The sequence below is a fragment of the Pelophylax lessonae genome (assembly GCF_965119305.1).
Source record: "Pelophylax lessonae genome assembly, chromosome: 1".
In the NCBI taxonomy this organism is placed as follows: domain Eukaryota; kingdom Metazoa; phylum Chordata; class Amphibia; order Anura; family Ranidae; genus Pelophylax; species Pelophylax lessonae.
The window spans coordinates 794507896-794533486 of record NC_138768.1 but is presented as its reverse complement, the minus strand read 5'-3'; the positions used below and the strand labels follow the sequence as shown (position 1 = coordinate 794533486).

The following is a 25591-nucleotide window of genomic DNA, read 5'->3' as shown; positions in this document are numbered from 1 at the left end:
AGTCCAGCAGTTGATTGTAGTTCTCACAGGAACAGAAAATAATAAAAGAGGAAAAAAAATCTGTTTAAAAAAGGAAAAAATGCTAGGACCAGAGATCCCAGCAATGAAATGTTGGCTTACTGAAGAAAATGTCCATGAACAGTATAGTATGCACTTAATACTTGGTCAGGGCTCCTTTTGCATGAATTACTGCATCAATGCGATCAGCCTGTTACACTGCTGAGGTTTTATGGAAGATCATGTTGCTTTGAAAGCAACCTTCAGCTCATCTGCATTGTTGGGTCTGGTGTCTCTCATCTTCCTCTTGACAATACCCCACGGATTCTCTATGGGGTTTAGGTCAGGCGAATTTCCAGGCCAATCAAGCACAGTGATACCATGCTCATGAAACCAGGTATTGGTACTTTTGGCAGTGTGGGAAGGTGCCAAGTCTTGCTGGAAAATGAAATCAGCATCTTTTTAAAGCTGGTCAGCAAAGGGAAGCATGAAGTGCTCTTGAATTTCCTGGTAGAGGGGTTTGCTGATTTTGGACTGAATGGATAAAACAGTGGACCAACACCAGCAGATGACATGGCTCCCCAAATTATCACTGACTGTGGAAATTTCACACTGGACCTAATGCAACTTGGATTCTGTACCTTTCCACTCTTCCTACAAACTCTGGGACCTCGATTTCCAAATGAAAAGCAACATGTACTTTTATCCAAAAAGAGGACTTTGGACCACTGAGCAACAGTCCAGTCCTTTTTCTCCTGACATTGTCTCTGGATTAGGAGTGGCTTGACACAAGGAATGCGACAGTTGTAACCCATGTCGTGGATACGTCTGTGTGTGGTGGCTCTTAAAGCGCTGACATCAGCCCAGGTTTACTTCTTGTGAATCTCCCCCAAATTTTTGAATGGCATTTGCTTCACAATTCTCTCAAGACTGTGGTCATCCCTGGTGCTTGTGCACCTCTTTCTACCACACTTTTCCCTTCCACTCAACTCTCCATTAATATGCTTGGATACAGCACTCTGTCAGTCAGCTTGTTTAGCAATTACCTTTTGTGACTTACCCTCCTTAATGAGGGTGTCAATGATTGTCTTCTGGACAACTGTCAAGTTAAAGCTCTTCCCCATGATTGTGTAACCTACTGAACCAGACCATTTAAAGGCTCAGAAAACCTTTACAGGTGTTTTAAAGGTAATAAGCTTAGAGTGGGACACCATGAGTCTACAATATTGAACTTTTTACAATATTAAAATTTTCTGAGATTCTGAATTTTGGGTTTTCACTAGCTCTAAGCCATAATCATAAAAATTAAAAGAAAAAATATAAATGAAAGAAATATAAAATCACTCTGTGTGTAATTAATGTATATAATAAATGAGTTTCCCTTTTTGAATTGAATAACTGAAATAAATAAACTTTTTGATGATATTCAAATTTTTTGAGATGCACCTGTATCTTCTTGTGACACTTGAATTTCCTACAAAAGTTGTGCTTTGATCTGCCCCTCCATCCTCCTGAGTATCCCTTTGTTCAACCAGGTTATCCATCAAATGACTTACATGGAAACTAAGAAGGTGGCAAGGGATGGACTTAAGCATGACTTAGGCGAATTTCACACATTTACAAAAATGCTAACACTGACATTAACATGAACCAACACACCTATAGCGTTTACATGCATTTTTGACATTCGCTGTCACACTTTGAATGACAATTGTGTGGTCATGCAACACTGTACCCATTTAAACATTTTTTTTTAACAAAAATAGAGATCCCTTGATAGTATTTAATCACCAATGTTTTTTTTTTTTTTTTTGCTACAAAAAGGGAAAAAGCTTAAAATGTTGAAAAAAATGTGTTTTTCTTCTTTTCGGTTTTTGTTTATAAAATTTAGCAAATAAATCATCTAAAATATGTTTTACATAGTGTCATCAGTGCAGCATATAACTGGTGTGAAGGTGATCAAGGACACTGACTGGTGACAGTATGTTAACCAAATGCGCTAGTGGAAAATAGCAGCTGCAGCTTCCAATGTATTTATTAATTGGTGACAGTATGTGTTAAAAAAAAATGTATTTTTTTTTTTACATTTGTAGTTGAATCTTAATTTATTGTATCAAAAATAAGGTAACAACCATAGACCAATACACATACGTATATGAAGTATAAGATGATCAATTACATAGGTCTTTAAGCTTTAAAAGAAAAATAAACTATATTCACCTAGAATACAATTTTAAAACAGCGCTATCAGGCATAAAGGAATAGATATAAAGTGTACTAAAAATCTCTGAAACTGATATTATTAAAAAAGTGCATCAGTGCTAAAAAGATATATAATTATATAACCACGTGAATAAATACAGAATTATATACCATATGAATGGTTAAGGTGCAGAAAAATATATCTTAAATATAAAGTGCCAAATGTGCAAAAAGTGCCAAAATATATATATATATATATATATATATATATATATATATATATATATATATAAATATAGTGCAGTCCAAAGATGGTGAATAGTCCACTTGAATATAAGGTGCTGAATAACGTGCTCCACACAAAAAGTGACCAGTGCTTCCAAAGAACCCTCTTGGGGATCCACTCACCAGACTTAGGAGAATTAATAGCCTTATGTATATCCAGCTACACCTCCAACTCCACCTCCAGCCTCAGATGCAGGATACTACACAGCCTTGGTGTCCCCCAGGATAATAAGAATGAGCCTCCAAAGAACCTCCGATCACCTCCAAGATTCCTCCACACTTAGAATCTTTCTTAGTTCTGGAAAAGCTTGGTTTGTCTGATTGTGTCCAGACTGATTGAGAATGGGAAAGTCTGCCTTCATTATCGACACCTGTTGTAATAAGAACAGGAGCACCATCTGCTTCCCTTCCCTTTGAGACACGGGGGCTGATGTCACCCAGACTCCTCCCTACACGTTACGTCATTCCACAGGTGACTTCATCAAGAGTCGACCCTCCACACTTTATAAGCAGTTGCAACAAAGTTTTTTTTCCCCCCTTTGGAATAAAGGCGTTACATAAATACATAAATAAAAAAAAGCTGATCATTGTAAGCACCCCCGTAACTGCTACATCTGCAACAAAGCTTGTTCTTTTGAAAAATAGCAGAGTAACTGGTCAGATTACCAAGTAAAAATAAGGGAAAGGAAGCCTGAAACAGAAAACCAATGCAGCTGTCACTTTTTTGCTTTTGGGTTTAATACTTCTTTAAGGTAACCTTGCTTGCCCATGTACTTTTTTATTATACGATTCGTTTATTTTCCAGGTTTGTGACTTTAGCTGTTCTTTTTTTTTATAGCCATGGCATGTTCTGTAACCCTTTTTATATTCCATGGTAAAGTCTAAATTGTAGAGCTTGGAAGGTCAGCTGGGAATAAATATATTGAGAACTATTTATCTTTGGATCTTCTGTATCGATATGTTCTACTAAGAACTTGGGTTACTTCTCCTCAGCCACCAATCAGCATCAGAACTGCCCTATAAGTGTCATTCTGATTGGTGGCTGTGTGGAAATACCTCCAGCTAAGAACACATTGAAAGTGTATTTTCGGCCCTTTATAATCTATAAAGAACTTGCATTTCCTGTAACTTAGGTTTACCTAAAGTTTAATGAATATATGTTAAAAATAAATGGGAAAAAATAAGGACAGACAAATTACAGTACCAATAGCAAGCAAGTTTTTGTTTACTGAAGTCAAACCATTGAAATAAGAATTGGTATTGATTGCTAAGGGTTATTGCATGTTTCCTTACTGATTAAGATTTATCAAATCTACATTTCTTAGTACTGAAAGGCAACTAAAAAAGCAACAATGAAACGTGACAGCTCAGAGCTACTGCTGCACTGAAAATGCGATAATTGTGAAAGCAGAATTAAATCTGCCACGTGTGACAAACCACCGGGTAGCAACAAAGCCCATCTACCATCCATCTTCTTCACCCCAGCACTTAATGATGTCATTTATTAATTGGAGATGTTTCCCTTGCTACGTGAATGAACTATTAGACTGCGGAATCTACTACGTGAATGAATTATAAGACCGCAGTCATGCTTTATAATACTTATTAATACACAGAAGCTCTGGTTATTCTGGGGAAGTGCTCATAATCATTCATCCAAGAATCAGCACCCTGTGACATCATTGTTCTACTTTCATCAATCCTCATCAGGGACTATTATATCAATAGGTTTCAGTAACAGTGGATGTGGTATTAATTACAATTTGTTAAAAGAAGTTTTATATATTTTTTTTAGATATAAAAGTACATGTGAAATAATGTAAATAAAGAAATCTATGGGTCATGACCAAATTCTATAGTTCATGGCTGAAAATATTGAATTATAGCATCTTTTTAGTTTAACAGGTGAAAGAGATCAGCTTAAAATAATAATAAAAAGAAAAACTACCAAAAAAATGTGCATACTGGCACATAATGGGAAGATCTAGGCCCCACTACAGTTGGACTTAAAAGTAAAGAGGGAGGGAGAACAGAGTACCGCCGACAGGCCTGAGGAGTTAGGCAGGGCTGCATCCTAAGCCCAACCATCTTCAACACCTACATCAATGAACTTACCGCTGCTCTAGAGTCCTCCCCAGCACCTGGATTGACATTAAATGACACAGAGGTAAAGTTCCTTCTGTATGCGGAAGACCTCCTACTGCTGTCACCAACAGAGAAAGGCCTACAAGACAGCCTAGAAGCAGGGCTGTCTTTAACACAGGGCAAAAGGGGCAGCTGCCCCGGGTCTAGTCATTGTTGTGAGGCCCAAAGCAGCTGCCACTTGAGCCCCCAAATAGTTGATAAGTCGATTCAAGAGGGCCCAAGAAAATTTTTGCCCAGGGTCTAATCAAGAATAAAGACGGGCCCTGCCTAGAAGTGCAAAACAAAAACCATGGTGTTCCAAAAAAAGAACACAAAATAAACAATAAGCCCTTTCTTTACAATAACCTGTTGCCGCCCACCCGAACGACGGTTACAGAGTAGGCTTCCTTTGCCGAGAGGGCGTCTATTGACATCCTCCTGTAATCGCGCTTCCCAAAGGACTCAGCTGATCAGAGATCGGGGTAAAGGTCTGATCACAGCGGCCCTTTACCACGTGATCAGCTGTGTTCAATGACAGCTGATCACGGATGTCAACACAAGCCGGTTATCAGGTTTTTTTTTCCTCACGCTAACAGCATGAGGAGAAAAGAAGAAAGCCGATAACTGGCTTGTGTTAAAGGGACATTGGCACTGATAATCAGGGCACTAATTATCAGTGTCCTGATTATCAGTGCAGTCCTACCAGTGCTGCCACACAGTGCCCATCAGTGCCTCCTCATCAGTGTCATCTATCAGTGCTGCATATCAATGCCCATCAGTACCACCCATCAGTGCCGCCTATCAGTGCCATCTCATCAGTGCAGCCTCATCAGCGCACATCAGTGAAGGAGAAAAATTACCTGTTTTCAAAATTTTAAAACAAACTGTGAAAATATTTTTTTTTCTAAGTTTTTGGACTTTTTTGTTTGTTTACACAAAAAAACAACCCCAGTGGTGATCAAATACCAATAAAAGAAAGCTCTATTGTGTGAAAAACAATTATAAAAACGTTGTTTGCATACAGTGTAGTATGACCACGCAATTGTCACTCAAAGTGTGACAGTGCTGAAAGCTGAAAATTGGCCTTTGGCAGGAAGGGGGTAAAGTGCCCAGTATGCAAGTGGTTAAACAACTGCAATCTTGACGAAACTAACACATACCTCGGCCTAGAATATTACAAATCAGGATGTTTCAAGCCAGCGTGCAGAGCCTTCTATGCCATCAGGAGACAGCTGTACCACCTTAAACCACCAGTAAGAGTCTGGCTTAGAATCTTTGATAGCATTATCACCCCAATCCTTCTTTATGGCAGTGAAGTTTGGGGTCTTATCACCAACCCAGACCAATCACAATGGGACTCCAGCCCGGCAGAAACGTTTCACCTAGAATTCTACAAGCGCCTCCTCCAAGTCCATCTGAGCACCTCCAACAATGCCTGCCAGTCTGAGCTGGGCAGATTTCCATTACTTCTTGCAGTACAGAAGAGGGCGTCATCATACTGGGACCAGTAAGTCATACCACCTAAGTCATACCACTATAAGGCCCTACTGACCAATAAGAACCAGCCCAAGCCAGGCGGCCTGCAACAACTCTTGACTATCCCAAACTCCCAACAGTCTGGCTTAACAAAATTTCAAATAAAAACATAATTACTGATTCCAAAGTAAAATATGTTGGAGAATGAAGAAATAAAATCACAAACTAAAATAAAAATAACTATTTACCAGTCACTGCAGAGAAACTACAAACTGGCTCCAAAGGCAGACAGACCCTGAGCCTGTACAGACTGAGCATCCACAGTCTGGAAATCAAATTAGGATGGCACAGACAGACCTACAAGCCCAGGGAAAGTAGACTGTGCCAGCAATGTGACCAGGGGGCACTGGAGAATGAAGACCACTTCCTGCTACAGTGCCCTGAGTAATCATCAGTGAGTTTGGCTTGCTGGGGACCCCTAGGCCGTGCTATTATAGAGACCACTACCATCTACTGGTACAGAAGTATCAGCACTCCCAATGGGAGTATATTTCTACACGTGTTTTTTGCGTCTTTTATCATATGTTTGTTATGTGATTTTACCATTTTTTTTGATTGAATAAACATGTTGTTGCTAATGTGTCAGAGTTGTGATCCTACCCTTCCCTATTGGCCTATTCAAAGTCCCATCTTTTCTTTTGTGGTGTATTCTATGTGATTAGGGTTGTGGGCCACCTATCACGGTAAATTTTTGTTTTAATGATTGGTAAGCTGCAATATAGTACATTTTTGCTTCTGGGTTTAATGCTGCTTTTAGTCCACTGAGGCCAGAAAGTCCATCTGATGCAGACAGGCAATAATGGATCTGGTTGATTCCATCTGCAATTTCTGGATATGAAGGTAAAAATTTAAGCCCACTGAAGTACAAAATGGGGGGGAATGTCCCCTTCAGATATGGGAACAGTTAACAAACTGGAGTAAAACCCCTGAAATGTTTGAAATGTTCTGTAGTGTCTCCTAGGCTACATGGGCTAGTATACCCGGATCGGCACTCTGCATGTAACTTTTTATTATACACAAAAGGAGACACATACGTTATAGTCTTTTCAAACAACCATATGATCTCGGCAACCCTTTGATTTTACATATGGGGAGAACACAAGATATCTAATGCACCTGCTGCCATAACGCCACGGAATCGCCTGAAGAAGCTGCAGAGCGAAACACATAGAGATTCTTTGGTTACGTTTCCACTACAACTGAACCCTGCATATCTTAAATTGAAAAGTTTGACCACTCATATGGTCCGAAAATAATCAAACATGTTATGCTTGTCATGCATATGGGTTATTTTGATTTAGGAGTATACTATTACATGGCTATCTATGTATGTTTGCATGATGGTTTTTTTTTTTTTTCCCATAAAAAGTTTTTATTGAGAAAAGGTAAGCAAAACATGGAAACTTCAAATAGTGACATTGCATAAGAAATGCGTCGTAACGCATGTGAGAAGTACATTGCATCAAACAAGCAAGAGAAAACACTTTTCAACAGGAGACGTTCAGTATAAAAATGGTATATAACAGTGGACTTAAATCTAAGTACAGTAATCTATTGGTAGCAATGGAGTCTGGTCTTGGGAAAGGTGAGGTAACAGTGAAGCAAGATCACAAGGAGTGTCGAATGGGCAGTGAGGGGGGATAATGCGAAAGGGAGTTATTGAGGGGATGGGGGTGAGTAAAGGGGAGGTAAACAAAAACTACTGTAAGGTAGCACCAAAAGGACCGGATCTTCCATGTAGATTGCTGGGAAACTCCCTTGACTGCCCTTGTGTAGGGAGGGAGATTCCTATCTGTAGAAGATTAGGAAGATCCCAAAGGTTATGGTACCTGGATTGATGTGAGTGTAAAGACGTAGGTGTCTGGCTTTTAATCATGATGAGGGGGGTCTGGGTTTATATGGTCAGCATATAGCTTAGAGGAGCGAAAAAGTATCCAGCCCGCCCATGTGCATGATGGTTTTTTTTGTGAAACTTTTGTACAATAAATTTGTTTTTATACATACTTCTTCAAATTGTATATCTTTTCTGAGATCAGTCAGTGAATGCCTTCAAAGTCCTACTCTCTATAAGGGGATGGAAATATAATCTATTTCTCCCCCTTCCAGTTTCCAAATACCCATTTTTGGGATGTGGTATCATTTTATTGAGATCATGTCTCAGTTTTTTGTACTGTTTAAACTCTGGGATACCACTTCTTGCACCCCGAGATTGGATATGCAAGGCTTTCAAGTTTTTGTGAACGTCAACAGATGTCCCTCTGCTATGGAAAGTGGGCGTGCACCTTCAGGCCAAGGAATGTTTGCCACTGGAAATGGATGACTTGAAATGCCAAGTCTTGTGGTTGGTGAAATAAACAAGCTCAAGGGTTTCGAAATGGGAGTCGAAGGCATAGTGAAATGAAAGGGATACTTCTGAGAAGTAACAAAGGAAGACTTGCATTTTAGGCTTCTTGATTTTTTGGATAAAATATCTCCTAAGTGCATGCGCAGGAGTTGTGTCATCCTGACCTGGCCAATTAAGATGGCTGAAGATCCTCAAACCAGGAAAAGACCAGCAGAAAAATGACGGCACCAGAAAGGGAGCTCACAGACATTGTTTTGCAGGAGCAGAGGCAACTATAGCTCTGTTTTAACTAGTATGAACCTGGAAAGATCTTAAAGTAGAATTCCAGGATAAAACTAAATTCTCACTGTCCCCTTCTAGCACCTATGCTGACTAACTTGTGTAAGAAAGATCTTTACACTTACCTACTGTAATTTAAGGCCGCTCCGTTCCAGTCATGTGACCCGGCTCCCTTGTGTCAACCAGCAGCAGCTGCAGGGGAGAGGAGTGAACACTGACAATGAATGGGCCATAAGAAAACCTACAGTGGGTACGGAAAGTATTCAGACCCCCTTAAATTTTTCACTCTTTGTTATATTGCAGCCATTTGCTAAAATCATTTAAGTTCATTCTTCTTCCTCATGAATGTACACATAGCACCCCATACTGACAGAAAAACACAGAATTGTTGACATTGTTGCAGATTTATTAAAAAAGAAAAACTGAAATATCACATGGTCCTAAGTATTCAGACCCTTTGCTCAGTATTTAGTAGAAGCCCCCTTTTGATCTAATACAGCCAGGAGTCTTTTTGGGAAAGATGCAACAAGTCTTTCACACCTGGATTTGGGGATCCTCTGCCATTCCTCCTTGCAGATCCTCTCCAGTTCTGTCAGGTTGGATGGTAAACGTTGGTGGACAGCCATTTTTAGGTCTCTCCAGAGATGCTCAATTGGGTTTAAGTCAGGGCTCTGGCTGGGCCATTCAAGAACAGTCACGGAGTTGTTGTGAAGCCACTCCTTCGTTATTTTAGCTGTGTGCTTAGGGTCATTGTCTTGTTGGAAGGTAAACCTTCGGCCCAGTCTGAGGTCCAGAGCACTCTGGAGAAGGTTTTTGTCCAGGATATCCCTGTACTTGGCCGCATTCATCTTTCCCTCGATTGCAACCAGTCGTCCTGTCCCTGCAGCTGAAAAACACCCCCACAGCATGATGCTGCCACCACCATGCTTCACTGTTGGGACTGTATTGGACAGGTGATGAGCAGTGCCTGGTTTTCTCCACACATACCGCTTAGAATTAAGGCCAAAAAGTTCTATTTTGGTCTCATCAGACCAGACAATCTTATTTCTCACCATCTTGGAGTCCTTCAGGTGTTTTTTAGCAAACTCCATGCGGGTTTTCATGTGTCTTACACTGAGGAGAAGCTTCTGTCGGGCCACTCTGCCATAAAGCCCTGACTGGTGGAGGGCTGCAGTGATGGTTGACTTTCTACAACTTTCTCCCATCTCCTGACTGCATCTCTGGAGCTCAGCCACAGTGATCTTTGGGTTCTTCTTTACCTCTCTCACCAAGGCTCTTCTCCCCCGATAGCTCAGTTTGGCCGGACGGCCAGCTCTAGGAAGGGTTCTGGTCGTCCCAAACGTCTTCCATTTGAGGATTATGGAGGCCACTGTGCTCTTAGGAACCTTAAGTGCAGCAGAAATCTTTTTGTAACCTTGGCCAGATCTGTGCCTTGCCACAATTCTGTCTCTGAGCTCTTCAGGCAGTTCCTTTGACCTCATGATTCTCATTTGCTCTGACATGCATTGTGATCTGGAAGGTCTTATATAGACAGGTGTGTGGCTTTCCTAATCAAGTCCAATCAGTATAATCAAACACAGCTGGACTCAAATGAAGGTGTAGAACCATCTCAAGGATGATCAGAAGAAATGGAAAGCACCTGAGTTAAATATATGAGTGTCACAGCAAAGGGTTTGAATACTTAGGACCATGTGATATTTCAGTTTTTCTTTTTTAATAAATCTGCAACAATGTCAACAATTCTGTGTTTTTCTGTCAGTATGGGGTGCTATGTGTACATTCATGAGGAAGAAGAATGAACCTAAATGATTTTAGCAAATGGCTGCAATATAACAAAGAGTGAAAAATTTAAGGGGGTCTGAATACTTTCCGTACCCACTGTATGAGTGACATCACTGCTCCCAGGCATTGCAAGTTGTCAAGCTCTTTTCTCTCCCCTGCAGCTGCCACTGGTTGACACAGGGGAGATCCGGAGTGGCCTGAAAATAGGCATGTATACAGAACTTTCTTACACAGTTTAGCCACAATAGTAGTTGGGGGGGGGGGGGGTATAAATAAAGGAATAATAAATAATAACGTATTAAAGGATAATAAAGTATAAATAAAGGCAAAACCTTTTTTTTAGTTTTGGATACCCGTCAGTTTTTATCGCTGTCTGTGTACCCGTTAGGGAGATTCACCCTCTCTATTTGTTCTGTTTAGCATTTATTATATTAAAAGAAAGTCCAATATTTTTTGTTGTCCCCAGAAAAGTAATAGAGGGGAAAAACCCAATTGGGACACTAGTTCTGGTGACCTAGGGGTCCCCAAGAGATTCCTTAAATTTGCAGGGATTTAGTCTAGCTTCCTGTTTGGCTATAGTGAAGGTAAATCTCCCCAATGGGACAATGATGGCACAAATAAACCTTAGTGGGGTTATACCTCCCTTACTCTATCCAAAATGAAAATAAAAGTGTTGCCTATAGTTTTGCTTTAGGTCTTTGAATCAGAGGAGCTGAGAATAGATGTGCATCCTCCTAGGACACTAGCAGAAAAAATGAAGGCATACTAGTAGAAGGAGGGATTATCTAAGGAACATTGTTGTTTGCAAGTGTCCAATCCTCCTGTAGCCAGCAGTTTAACCCAATGGGTTAAGTCTTCCTGTGTCACTCGGTAGTGGAGAAAGAGACTCTGTCTTCAAACCATTTCAACAAAATTGTTCACATGAGATTCGCATAAGATTATATGTGCATTTAATGTAATTTCTGCATGTTTTTTTACCTGCAAAAACCTTCCTTGTGTAGACATCAAAAAACCCTGAGTCAGGTTTCTATGCTAGTGAGCCCTTGTGGAAAGCCAATTGGTGGTTCCCCATGCCGCAGAGTCTAAGCCCCAGCCTGATTCTTCACCATGGCCCCTGATGGTGGGAATAGACTTTCAGCAAACTAGAACCAGGTCGCCGCCCCCAGGTAAACCCAGCTGACAATGCAAAGACCACTCGTGTGCAGAGTACAGATGACTGGAGGAAAAGGGAATCCAAGAGGCAGGCAAGCAAAAACAGTAGGCGAAACCAGGGTCGGTGCACGGGTAGCCAGGCACAGAATACAAGAAACTAGGAAGTTGCTCAGGCAACCCAGGCTGCATTGAGCATGTCTATATATAGAAAAGCAGAATAGGGGGTGGGCCAGGAAGTGATAGAAGGAAAAGGGATATACATTCACAGTAAAGCAGGCAACGCCCATAGGTGAACACAGAAGATCATGTAAGTGGAATCACAGATCTAGCAGAACCACTGCAGCAAGGAGGTAAGAATTTCAAAAACCGAAAACTGTAGGCTAGACTGTGACACCCCGAGACTGCTGCTGGGCATTGCTATCTTGGATGAAATGTTAGCAGCTTCAGCAGACTTAAGTCAATATCTATAGCATACATGCCAAATGCGGCCCGCCAGGCCATTTCATGTGGCCCTTGCTCCATTCCTGCAGCTGTGGAACCCCCCTTGTCTCTGCACCCACCTTGTGTCAGCAGTCAGAAGCAGAGAGGATGACAGAACTCCTCCTACAGAGCCAGTGCAGCCACAACACCCCCTTGTCTCCACCTCCCCTGGTCTCTGCCTCCCCGGGTCTCAGCATTCAGCAGCTGATTCGAACCCTACTCTGGTCCTCCTCCAGACTCTGCACTTTCTGCTTCAAGCTCTGCCCCCAGTTTCTTCCTGGCAGCAGCACAAGGTAAGGGGGGTGCACTGTGATGTAAGGGAGGGTGGAGGACTCTTGACTTCGGATTGAGGGGGAGCTCTTGACATATGATGTAAACGGAGGCAGTGGGGTGCTCTGGACATTAATTCTTACAGATAAAACCCACTATACAAGGGCTAAAATAACACTGATGCGGCCTGCAATGAAATTGAGTTTGATACCCATTTTCTATAGTATTCTACTTCACTCCTCCACTAGCTGCTACACAAAAGAAGGTGAAACAGGGAGAATGGAGAGTCTGGGTCAGCACAGACAGTATTCAGACACTTCTAGATGACGAACGGGCTATAAAGTGTGAGGAGGTAGGGAGCTTTGTCTTTGAGTAGTCAAATTTTCTAATTTAAAAGACACACTGCAAGTGAATACAAGTACATTTAGGAAAAAGGAGAAAACATTGCAAGTAAGCATTACAAATACTTTATTTTCTGTGCTTTTACCTGCAGGTCACAGGGTCTCTTTAACCAATACTGACTTGACCTCCATACGCAACAGGGTTCATATCAAACATACAGTATGCTTTAAGTGCATGTATTGTACATAGGATTAACGTTTGTACTCCTAATTCAGCAGTACTCTTACCTGTTACAAAAAAGTACTTCAGGAAAAGCATTGACTCTGGGAAAGGTTCTCTCGTAGAATCTATCCAGACTGGTAGTGGAATGTATTGTGGTGGATGAACTTCCATCCTCCTTCTCTCCCTGACTCAGAGATTCTGTACTGCTCCCCGCAGAGTCTTCAAACATCTGGTTAGGTAAATGGGCACGCTTAGAATTTTCATGCAGTGATGGGTTTGATGCTCCATCAGCAAGAGGCTGGAATCATAGACAGATGGAAATTAATAGAGGATTTTTCCAAGCCTTCTTTAGTTGAAAAAAAACTGTTTATACATTATGCTGAGATAATCAGGTTATGTTGAAGAGGCTATGTGTTTCTTTACCTAATCTGCACCTATTATCTGTTTTTACAGTAGGTAAGATGAGTGCTACCATTAACAAAAATGTTATGCAAATAATTGGACTTTAACGGTGCTTTACATCTCAAGAATGGACACAAACACAAATTAATGCTAAAAAAAAAAAAAATACTTCTTTATTCCATACAAGAGATTAAAAATGGATTACAATATCCATACCAGACAATAAAATATAAGGTATGACATATCACATACCTTTTGTTGTGCACATTTTTGTATTCTAATACTTGTTTTCTATTACCAGCACAATAGAGGACCTCCTGATAAAGCTTTTTTAAGTGAAACATGTAGAGAATAAATAGCCACCAAATTTGTACTTGTGATTGCCTACTATATCTTACTATCCATGGAGATGATTTTGCATTATGTATTATTAATATTTAGACTGGAAAAGAGTACTCTGCAATATAACCACTGGGAATACCCACAAACCGCAAAGAAAACAGGGCGCAAAATCAGTCTCCAAAGCAGGTTGGGCATACATACGTATGTTGTATTTTGACATTATGTTTTTTTGTCCATCACAGTGTCAATATCAAAACTTCTGAGGAAGCGGAATTAATCCACGAAACATGTCAAGTAAAGTATGGATGGGCACAGATTATGTGTTTACATAGTGGCAAACCAGCTTGGACTGGCAAATTTTCTCTATACATATTTATCAGTCCGTAGCCCATGCGGTCTAAATTAAGCTATATTTGATGGATGATATGCAATTATTCTGTATAGTCACAATGTACAAGGATATGTTGTACTTGTGTTTTTAAATTTCTATGTTTTTTTGTAATAAAATCTTGTTTTAAATACTATTACATGTGTCTATATCTTTGATCTATCTAAATTGTACGGCACCATTATAATCCTAATTGCCCCTTCCATTTGGGTCTCAGCAGTATGCTTGTGGGAGCCCAACCTGCTTTGGAGACTGATCTTGCGCCCTGTTTTCATTGCGGTTTGTGGGTATTCCCAGTAGTTATATTGCAGAGTACTCTTTTTTCTTTTACCTTGAATTTTGGATGTAGGTGCCTATCTTTACTAAATACATTATACCCCTATGCAATCAATTTTGTCAATATTTAGACGATTGAAGGCTATCGATGTCTGGTATATTTTATTATCTGTTATTGTTATCTGGATATTGTAATCCATTTTTAATCTTTTGTATAAAATAAAGATGTGATTTTTTTTTTATCCTAAATGTATATGTTTGTGTCCATTCCTGGAATGTACAGTGGAGCACCATTAAAGTCCCATTTTTTGCATTATATTTTTGTTCTAAGTTGTTATTCAGGGATGTGGTGCTCTGCATACCTACCCATCCATGTTCATATTAATGAGTGCTACCATTATGGGCTTCTTTTAGAAAATGTTCTTGCCTTATTGGCTGATTTGTAAGTATTCTGTTTTGTGCCCCATTTTAGGTTTTTTAAGTTAAGATAATTCAGTTTGGGTGAGAGAGGGAAGAAAGAATGGGCTAAGAAGGGAGAAAGTAGAGAGAGAGGAAAAAAAAAAGAAGGAGGGGGCTCAATAAAGTTGCAGGAAGAGGGAAAGAGGACAGGATAATGGGGTGTATATTTTCCTCTATGGTATTATCTAGGTTGGAGAAGCTGAACTATGAAGAAGGGTGTACTTTGGGAAGTAGGCCTTGTTACATCTATGTATAGGGTTGGGTTTCAAGATCTTTAAATTCTTAGGAATCTCTACATATGATTTAGATGGACCAAACATTTGAAAACTCTTCTGTTGAGTCCTATGTCAACAGCAATGTGGTTCTTTGCTCACATCATGTCATTCATAAGTTCTGCCCATTCTGCATGTACTGTTTGGGGAAATTTACAATATCTTGGAATTCATTGTTTAGCTGCAAATAGGAAGAATCTCAGGACTTTTTCAATAAAAAAGATTGAGTTCGTGTTCAAGACTTTGTAGAGCAATTTCGAAGAGTTAGGGATGTTATTATGATACAGAGTGTATATTGCGAGGACCCTGTCTCCTATAATACTTTGATGGCTCAATGTTGATTTCTGACAACATTTAAGAGTCTGCAAAGTACATAGAGGGTAGTTAGGCGAGTGTGAGGCACTACCTGGTTTAAAGCTGAACTCCAGGGTTAAAAAAAAACAAAAAAAAAAAAAAACTTGCAGGGCCCCCCAGCCTACAAGGGATAATTGCTTGCCCAGTCTTTGGCTAAATGGAATATCCCTTGCTCTGGCAAGGTTTCAGCATTTTCTTCTGCTCTCCAATGCTCCTGGGTGTGGGTGGGCACTCGCCGACTATTTGCCCTGCACTTTATGTGATGACGTCCAGGGGAGGACTGGGCCAGGGGACAGGAGGGCAATCGCCTCTTGGGCCGCTCTGATGTCCTTTAAAAAGGCTGCACCGCTTCTGCCACAGACATGCCTAAAAGATTCCAGGTGAAGAGAAATAAAAAGTCTCTGCCACTGACCTATCCTGATGGTGTAAACTGTGTCTGAGCAGAGGCCAGTTCCATGCCCCACTTGAGACTCTCCCTGCTTGCCAAGTTGGGAACCAGGATTAAGCAAGGTTGTAGAGAGTACCTGGAGCAGGGCTTCAGCCTTAAATGGGGGTCAGGAGGACAACAGGAAGAGGGAGAGTGGGAGGGGTGCTGAGTCGCTGCACCATCGGCATCTGGTTTGTACTTGCCCCCTGGGCTGAAAGTTGCCAGTCTGCCCCTGATGACGTCCCAGTGCAAATGCTGGTTGGAGCACCTTACAGAAGAGACTTTGGGGGACTGGTGGTGTAAAGGAAGCAAGTAGTACAGGAGTCCTGCAAGAGTCATTTTTTTTTTTTTTGGTACCCTGGAGTTGGGCTTTAAAGTTACGTTTCTGCATCTTGCAGGATATGTAGAATTTGTCAGTAAGAAAAAAGCTTATGTCCCAGTCTTTTTAGATTTTGATAAGTTTAGTTCTTTTTCCCAGTTATTGGTTTATTTGGGAAATATTTGGGTATATTGGGCAGATTTCTCTCACTCACTTCAGCATCATCTGTGATTATTACTCTAGACGGTTAGGCATCTTACCCTAAACTTTTGATTTATTGGATAAACAACTTTGGCCTTTAATGCAAATGCTTCAACGCCATTACTGGACGGCTGGCCGCCTTCCTGCAAAGAGAAGAACACGGTATATATTATCTGCAGCTTGCAGAGCTTGCGATGCAGCCAGGAAAAGGTTCCTAGGTGGAAGTATGAGCTGCACCGTTATAATGACTAAATCACAACAGCATATAAATCTCAGTTCATAAAAGAATATAAATAGCAGTTATTTTTAGCGATTGCATGAAATATCTGAATGCACCAGTGGGATTGCAAGATAAATAAACCATGAAGCATTATCCAATTATTCACACAAATAAAGCCTAACAGAGCGGAACCTTATTAAGTTGACGAAAGCTGTTCCTCAATTAATTATTATGCGTCCGATTATCCTCCTTGCTAACCATTAGGGCACGATTGATGTAGCCGGTGCAGTAACAAAAGTACTTTAAAGACTTCTCCTATACACTCTGAGCTGTCTGATATTAAATCTATATAGAAATAACATTGTATACTGAATTTCCAGAAAGACAATCAAAAGAAAAATGACTCCATAATTGGATGTATTGCATATATCATGCATATATCAGCAGATGTCACATGGATTCTGGGTGTGCAGTAAAAAAATAAAAATAAAAAAAGCAATGTAGAGAGAGCATGGGTTTAAAGCTTACCTCTGAGATAAGCACATTTTGTCTAAATACAAGGGGCATGTGTATCTTTGCTTGAATCCTGGTGTGCTTTGTATACTTCTACATCTATGCAGTAATCCATTGTGAACATCTGAATCTGTGCAGGAGCTTCCTGTAATAAAGACCGCTCACTGCTGCTCTCTCAACTTGTGCAGGGTGACTGGTCTTGTGTCCGCCCCCTCCTGTAGTTTTTTGCAGGCAGCCTGTAGTGGGTGGAGCCTGCTGTGTCCCTCTGACAGCTCTGCTCTCTGCGCAGGCAATGTACAGCACAGTGATGATGTCACCAGATCTTTTATTTAGGTAAAAGCTGGGTCTTGGTGCACAAAAAGTCTATTTGGATTCTCTGTGGCATGAATGATTGAGTGCCTTAAGTTCATATTTAGGCCTCATTCACATTGGGTGTTATAAAAATGCCAGTAGCATTGCCTCTTTTTTTCATTAGTGTTTTGCCACATTATCTTTCTTTTTTTTTTTTTTTGGCAAGAAAACACCTCTGCTATTTTTAACTCCCACATTCCTACAGTGCTTGAGTCTAAAAAATGGTCACAAACACCGGATAGCCTCTTCTAGGTTTTTTTTACAGCCCCTGACAAAAACCGCTGATAAAAGCCTATGTGTGCATGAACACAAAGAATAACATGCTGGGGAGTTTACTGGCTGAAATGCCCAGTGTGCATGAGGCCATAATGTTCAGTCAACATTTGAATTCATACTTCTTGTATGCCATCTTCCTATTCAACACACTTTGAGAACTGGGGCTGATCTCTCTATCCATTTGCCGAGTTTCTGTTCTCAGTCAGTTCTCTTTATCTGATCCTTTGAAGACCTCATAGGTATTTGTTCAACTCCTCTGCTCCAGGGAAGTACTACAATACTATACTAGTTTATGTTGGGAATACAAAGCTCTAAGCCAACTTCAGTTTGTGTCTTGTCTGTCCTTGTATCACCTTGCTGGACTTGTCTGAACCTCCATTCCTGTCCTGCAAACCTTTCAGGTCTTCACCTCTTTGTCTGGTTTGTACTTCTTTACCTTGTTCACTATCTTGGTATAAGTAAGACTCCAAAAGATTTGCAGCCAACTATAGCGCTTGCTTGGAATAAAACTAATAAAGCTAATGGTGGGCTTCAAATAAAGTGCTGGGTGCTATCAAATAATCCAATAACAATAAACCATTAATTTCTAAAATTTAAGGTAAATATCACAAAAGTAAAATGGACGACGGATAAGCAATAAAAATATTATTGGTGAGGAAGGTGCTAAGGGAGTGCAAAAACAATCAAATCAATTATGTCAAATCAATAATATCAAAGTCCATAAAATATACAATAAATTGCATCAATAGGTGCCTCAAGTGCAAATGTGCAGGTAAAAAAGTGCATATAAAAGTTCATGAGTGAGGTGAGAATGCAAGTATATCTTGAGTGCCAATAAAAGGAAAAGTGCAGGTGCTCTGTGTTGAATCCTCCAATGATCCAAATGCTGGTACTTGTGGTGTCAACGTGGGGGATAATAGGAGAATACACTCACCAGATGTTGTGAGTCCTATATACCATACGGTATTAAGACCTATAATCGCTTTATGGCCACCAGGGCCAGAGAGGACACTGCTGGGTTTTGTAGTACCGCAATGATCCGGAATCCCCTTCTTGGATAGCCTTGATCCGCAGGATCCGGTCAGGGTATGCAGGGTAAAAAAAGCTCCAGATAGTGTAAAACCATTAAAAATAGTCTTTAATAGGGTAAGTAGGTATATACAGTACATAAAAAACGAAATTTCGCCAGCCAAAATGGTACCCGTGAGTGGAGAGCGGTGAATACCGGCTTGCGTTCCAGTCAGGCACCGTGACGTAAGCAGCGTGCGTTCCACCTTATGCGCCTTTCGTCAGTGCGTATGATGTCTTCAGAGGTCGACACCACAAGTACCAGCATTTGGATCATTGGAGGATTCAACACAGAGCACCTACACTTTTCCTTTTATTGGCACTCAAGATATACTTGTATTCTCACCTGAGTCACTTATGAACTTATATATGGACTTTTTTACCTACACATTTGCACTTGAGGCACCTATTGATGCAATTTATTGTATATTTTATGTACTTTGATATTATTGATTTGACATAATTATTAGATTGTTTTTGCACTCACTTTTAGCACCTTCCTCACCATTAATATTTTTGCTGCTTATCTGTCGTCCGTTTTACTTTTGTGATATTTACCTTAAATTTTAGAAATTAATGGTTTATTGGTTTTGGATTATTTGATAGCACCCAGCACTTTATTTGAAGCCCACCATTATCTTTATTCGTTTTATTCCAAGCAAGCGCTATAGTTGGCCGCAAATCTTTTGGGGTCTTACTTATACCACATTCCATTCCCTGTAGCAGCTGCACTTTACTATATTTATTTAATTTATTCTAAAACCCATTTGTTGGGACACCCATAGGCGCGAGGTATATACACATACTGTTTGTACACATTTTTTGTAGTATATAATCTTCCTCTTGTTCAGTATCTTGTCTTACTACTGATGCTTTGACTTTTCTTGAGTTTGGGTTTAACTATTTCCTGTAACGGTCAGTGTGGTTATTGACCATTACCCTAGTCCAGGGCTATTGAATTAAAATCGCAGGACCGATCAGTAAAATTTTCTTCCAGCAGAGGTCCGAATCCCATGTTTTTCCAATGACTCAGATCCTTCACATCACATCCCCCCCTCCTCTTAAATCAAAATCCTGTTCTTACATCAGTATCCTCAGTCCACCCTACATATTACATCCCCCCCCCTTTACATCACAGTCCTTCGCCCCCTTCATAGTAGTGTTCAGAACCCCCTTTACATCAGTAACTCCCCTCCCCCCCCACAGCAGTGTCCTCTGCCCCCTTCACATCCCCTCCTCCCACTAGCATTGCCTACCTTTATCCCCCAAACCCTCCCCTACATTAGTGCTTTCTTCCCCCTTAACATCGAACCCCCCCCCCACATTAATGCTCTCTACTCCTTTAAATGCCCCCCCCCCCCCACAATGGTTCATTTTGTCCTCCTCACATCACCCCCCTCCCCACAGTAGTGTTCTCTGTCCTTTTTGCACCTTTACATCACCCACCCACAGTAAAGCTATCTGTACATTCACATCAAACATCCCCTGCTCCCCTATTTTTGAAAGCCAGGTCCTCTGCCCCCCTCACTCTGCTACCATGCAAAGGTACACCGAGCGGGAGGCAGGACAGATGGAGAGCGCATAGTAGCACTGGATGGAGGTCGGGAGCTGCCGGAGTTAACTTTGGATATTATTAAGCTGGTGACTGGTTTCTAAGACCACTCGGTGTCCTAGCAACCAATCACCTGCTGCTTAAAGTGGTTGTAACCCTGAAAGAAAAAATAAAAAAAAGATTCTGTTCCTTTAAGGCATGATCTATAGCACAGTGCTTGTTCTGTGTGGTTTTTCATCATCCCGCTCTCTGCTTTGAGTCTTTCCCCTCTCCCCTTCCTGCCTGCCTGTCAGCATGAGAAGCCAATCTCCTCCCCGCCCCTTGGGCCGCTATTCCACAGCAATATGCAGCAAAAATGCTTGTATTCCCTCTGGATTAGGCAGTTAATAACTGCTGTCTGTGTTTTTTTTTTTTTAAATGACAAGGCTAACTACCTTTTCTCACACCCACCTCCCTCTGCTGGCCAGCTGACGTTACAGGGGAATCTTAGCCATAGATTGGGGAAGGAGAGCAGAAGGGGATCAGGTCCGATCAGCTGCGGTGTGAGAAAAGGTATTTAGATTTGTCACTTAAAAAAAAAAACACATACAATGTAGTTAATAACTGCATAATCCAGTGGAGATACCAGTAAAGTCACAATGTGACTTTACATACACTTTAATCTGGAAAGTTGTCTCGGGCAGCTCCCGCCCTCCATCCAGTGCTACTGTGCCTCTTGCTCTCCGCTCAGCTGTGAAAATGACAGCGGTGGAGGCTGGGAGACAGAACTGGCTCCTAAATGGCCACGGGTCCAGATGGGAAAGGGACTCTGCCGAATCCATTTAGTGATGTCTGACCTAGTCTGTGTCACATCACGTTTAGCCCTGTAGTTTTTCACAGGCAATAGTTCCCCTTGTTTATTTTAATGTCTTCTTGACATTCATGTCTCCTGTCCTGCCAGGGGCTGACTGTGTAGCAGAGCTGTGTAAATCTCAATACTGCATGGATAGAAATACTGATCCTTTGGTGTGTAGAACAGCTCCCATATACATATTTAAGCAGTGCATTTACATGGCGTTCAGCTTTAGTGTAAACTTTAATAGTTTTTGTCAACTGTAATGTTTCTTTTTTGGCAGTAAATATTTTTCTGCATAAAGATACCAACATTACAGATTGTCTATGCATAGATACAAATATAAAAGCCTAAAGAAGAATTCCAGGTATAGGTATTTTATACATACATTGTACCTTCATTGGTCAAGCTTGGACCAATGTAACTACTGTGACAAGTTGGGAAATGTGTAGCTCATTGGTAGCTCCAAACAGTGAGTTTACTCCACGCCAGAAGTAAGTTTCAGGACTTTTTCTGCCCACTTTTTATTTAAAACAAAGCAAAATGTTTATACTTGAATAGTTTCCTATGCAGGGGGTTCTCATCTTTAATGCAACAAAACATAGAACTTTTTTTTTTATTTTTTATTTTTTTATTTTAAAACATAGAACTCAACCTTGTGGCTCTCTGCAGCTTCACTGCTCAGGCCTCATGCGTTGGTCCTACAGACCGTCAAACACACAGTCCCAGTACTCAAGTACAAAATGCTGTACCCTTGTCAGCTTGACTGTTTCTCCTACAGCTCCCAGCTGCTACATCCTCACAGACTCGGACCTTTGTCTGTCCCAACCTGGACAGTACAGTGTGATATGCACCTCAAAGCTTCCTTTACAAAGTAACCCCCTCAGTAGGGTGGGGCCCTGAGCTCTAATTCCGGATCTCATATGAACACACCTGTGCCATAAGTCCGGTTCACACTTATGCGATGCGGGAACCCTGCGAATCTACTTCGGGTTCCTGCATCGCATTCCCAGCGTAGGCAGTTCACACTGCCATATGCGAATCACTGGGGGGTGTCAATTCAAAGTTAATGACACCCCCACATCAGTTCACATATCACAGTGTGAACTGACATTTGGACATGAATCGGATCGCATAGGTGTGAACCACCATGCGATCCAATTCTGCTGCGGACCCAAAAAAGGGTCCTCTGCGTGGTTGTGTCAGATAGAAATTCAGCCATACTATCTGTATGGCTGAATTCGCATCGCATAGACATCGCATGTGATTTTCAGAGCAGTGCGCTCCGAATCACATGCGACGTCTGCCATCGCACTATTGTGAACCAAGCCTTAGTTTGTTTGCTTCTTCTTACAAAATGTAGGGTAAACCCCCGCACTGCCACACTATGTATATACTATACCTGTCCCTGGAAGCTGGAAATCACTGTAGCAGACACTGCTACACCTGTGATCTGCATTGTTTCCAGAGTCTGTGCTGGGCGGCTGGTCTACTGCATTTTGAACACAGGAGGTCAGCATACTCTGATTGGAAGAGGTGGAGATTGTGACATCAGCACCCTGCCTCTTCACCTTGTCCTATCAGAGAACACTTTGAAAATGCAAAGATTTATCTGGATGTCACCCGTGCTGAGCAGCCACCCTACTGTGTTCAGAATGCAGCAAGACAGCCACTCAGCACAGGATCTGGAAGAAAGTGGAGATCATGGGAGTAGCGGTGTCTGCTTCAATGATTTCCAGCTTCCAGGGGCATTGGCCAGGTATGGCAGATAAAGTAGAAATCCAAAATTTGAGACCTTTATTCTTCATAAATGAAATAGACAGACAGTGTGCAGACAGACGTGTCAGGTTGACGCGTTTCACGACACTGTAGGTCGCTTACTCATAACCACACGATGAGATTTCGAAAGTCAGCAAGCATTTGTTCATTTGACCTAATGAGACTTATAGTCAACTCCAAATCCTTGGAATTAGATCAACTACAGGAAGACATATCTAAGCTACAAACTGATCTTTCACCATTCAAAGAAACGTCGTCATTTCTGGATCTTGACCAGCATTTAAACGAGAAAATCGACAAATTGGAAACGGATATAATTAAAGGTAAACAAGAAAATTTACTTCGAGACTAAATCGAATACGAAACCAAAAATGTGTACACATGGAAGAAATACAATTCTTGGAATCGCCAACACTTCAAAAAAAGAAGAGTCAGCTTCTCAGATCCTGAGACATGTGCTACTGATACATCTATGGCTCCCACGTCAGACACCTCTGTTGAATACCCACAGACGTCCCGATCAGGCAACATCTCTAGTTCCTCTTCAATGCCAAAAAACGGGTCAGTCAAGAGAGGGAGGAGATACACCAAAAGAAAAGGAAAAAAACAACCAGGAGGGGAGGAAGGAGACACCATGGGTCACACAGATGGCCAATATCGTCTCAGAGCCCATTGGAAATAACGACCGATGTCCTGGATATCAATCCAGCTCCTATTGTGAGTAATGTTATAAACCTATCGAAGAGATCCCTTACATCCAAAGACATTAGTCTCCTCTCCAAGGGCCTAAACTTTTGCCCACATGCCCATTTTGACCCGTTCGAGACTATCCTCAACGTAAATAAATTTGTTAGAAATTTAACATTAAAAAGACACTTCCTTACTTCAGAGGATACACCATCAGATGACAATGAACCATCTATTCAACAACACTCTAACAATTCCATATTTACATTCCGAGAAACATGTGCCATTACGGAGTTGGAGGATCTAGCCATTGAAAACAGAGTCCCCACACAGGAAAGTGATGGAGAAGGAACAAAGAAAATACCACTCTCTACTTTTTCTAACTTTTACCCCATACAATCTAGATCTTCTAACATGGATTTATTCCAGAAAGCTATAGAAAGGGACATTTTCAAGTTGGCAATAGCTACACCAAGCTCTATTTCTAGGTCTCTGGACAATCTTACGGCTGGGGAAAGAGCTTCACTTAAATCTTTAAAAGATGACGTGCTGATTACTATCAGAAACGCTGACAAAGGTGGTGCGATAGTTGTATTAGATAGTGACACATACAAACAGGAAGCCCTTAGACAGCTTGCAGATGAGCAGACTTACCAAGCTCTTAGGAGTGATCCCACCAATAAATTTAAATTACAACTCCAATCCCTGGTTGACAAGGGAGTCACCTTGGGCGCTTTTTCAGTCAAAGAAGCCAAAAAACTTGTTCCCGAGTTTCCAGTCATACCAATATTTCACCATCTCCCCAAGGTTCATAAGGGCCTGGATCCCATCTTGGGGAGACCTATCGTCTTGGGAATTGGGTCCCTCTGTGAAAAGCTTGGGGAGTGGTTAGATGGGCAATTACAGGATTTGGTGTCACGGCTTCCTAGCTATCTAAGAGATACAAATCATTTGTTAAATATAATGGACATATTTGTGTGGTCGGAGGAGTTAATCTGGATCACATGTGATGTGTCCAGTTTGTACTCCTCTATACCCCACAATTTGGCACTACAGGCTATTGAAGTTTAAAACAGAATACCAATCTATCTAAGTGTCTCCAGTTGTACATTTTAGAAGTTTTACAATTCCTTTTGACACATAATTATTTTTCCTTTGATGGGAGTTTCTACCTCCAAAGATGTGGGGCAGCGATGGGGGCTAGGTTTTCCCCCTCTCTCGCCAACCTCTATATGGGTTGGTGGGAGAGACCCCACATCTTTGGAGGTAGTAATCCCTTCAGAAGTCACATCGCCCAATTTTATCGTTACATCGACGATCTGATTTTTGTCTGCCATCGAGATGTGGATTTAGATGAATTTTTGTATTACCTTAATGATAATTTGTTAAATCTAAAATTTACAGGCCAAAAAAGTTTGGATAAAATTGAATTCTTGGATGTCAGTTTGAGTCACTCGGGCAATAGAGTCACGTCCAAGTTATACAGAAAACCATTATCTGGCAATAGTTTACTACATGCCAGATCTAGCCACCCATTGCACACCATTAAGGGTATACCTGTCGACCAGTTTTTAAGACTTTACTTTATTCTCGCTTTCTTGCCAGGGATTATCCAAGGTGGATGTTGAATCGAGCCTATCTTTTGGCCCTGAATCGGGATCGTGCCAATCTCTTATCTATAGGAGATCTGCGCGGTCGCTCCAACAGGAGTACAAATACCGCTAGCAATAGCATTTCTAGTGCCGGAACCCGTTATAAACATAAACATAAATATATAAATCATAAAGACAAAAATCAAAATTTAAATAAATCGATTCCCTCGGTCACTTTGTCCTTGCCCTATAGTCTAGAGTTTCAA

At 41.1% G+C, this 25591-nt stretch overlaps 1 protein-coding gene across 1 annotated transcript in view; it reads right to left on the bottom strand.

Moving 5' to 3' along the window:
• The window catches only part of EVC (EvC ciliary complex subunit 1), a 178656-nt gene that overhangs the window by 109949 nt on the left and 43116 nt on the right, over positions 1-25591 (bottom strand). The window contains exons 4-5 of the mRNA XM_082263110.1: positions 16515-16598; positions 13081-13313 (exon numbers count right to left, since the gene is read on the bottom strand). Of these exons, the coding sequence (XP_082119236.1) occupies positions 13081-13313; positions 16515-16598 (317 nt within the window). The remainder of the gene's footprint in view (positions 1-13080; positions 13314-16514; positions 16599-25591) is intronic.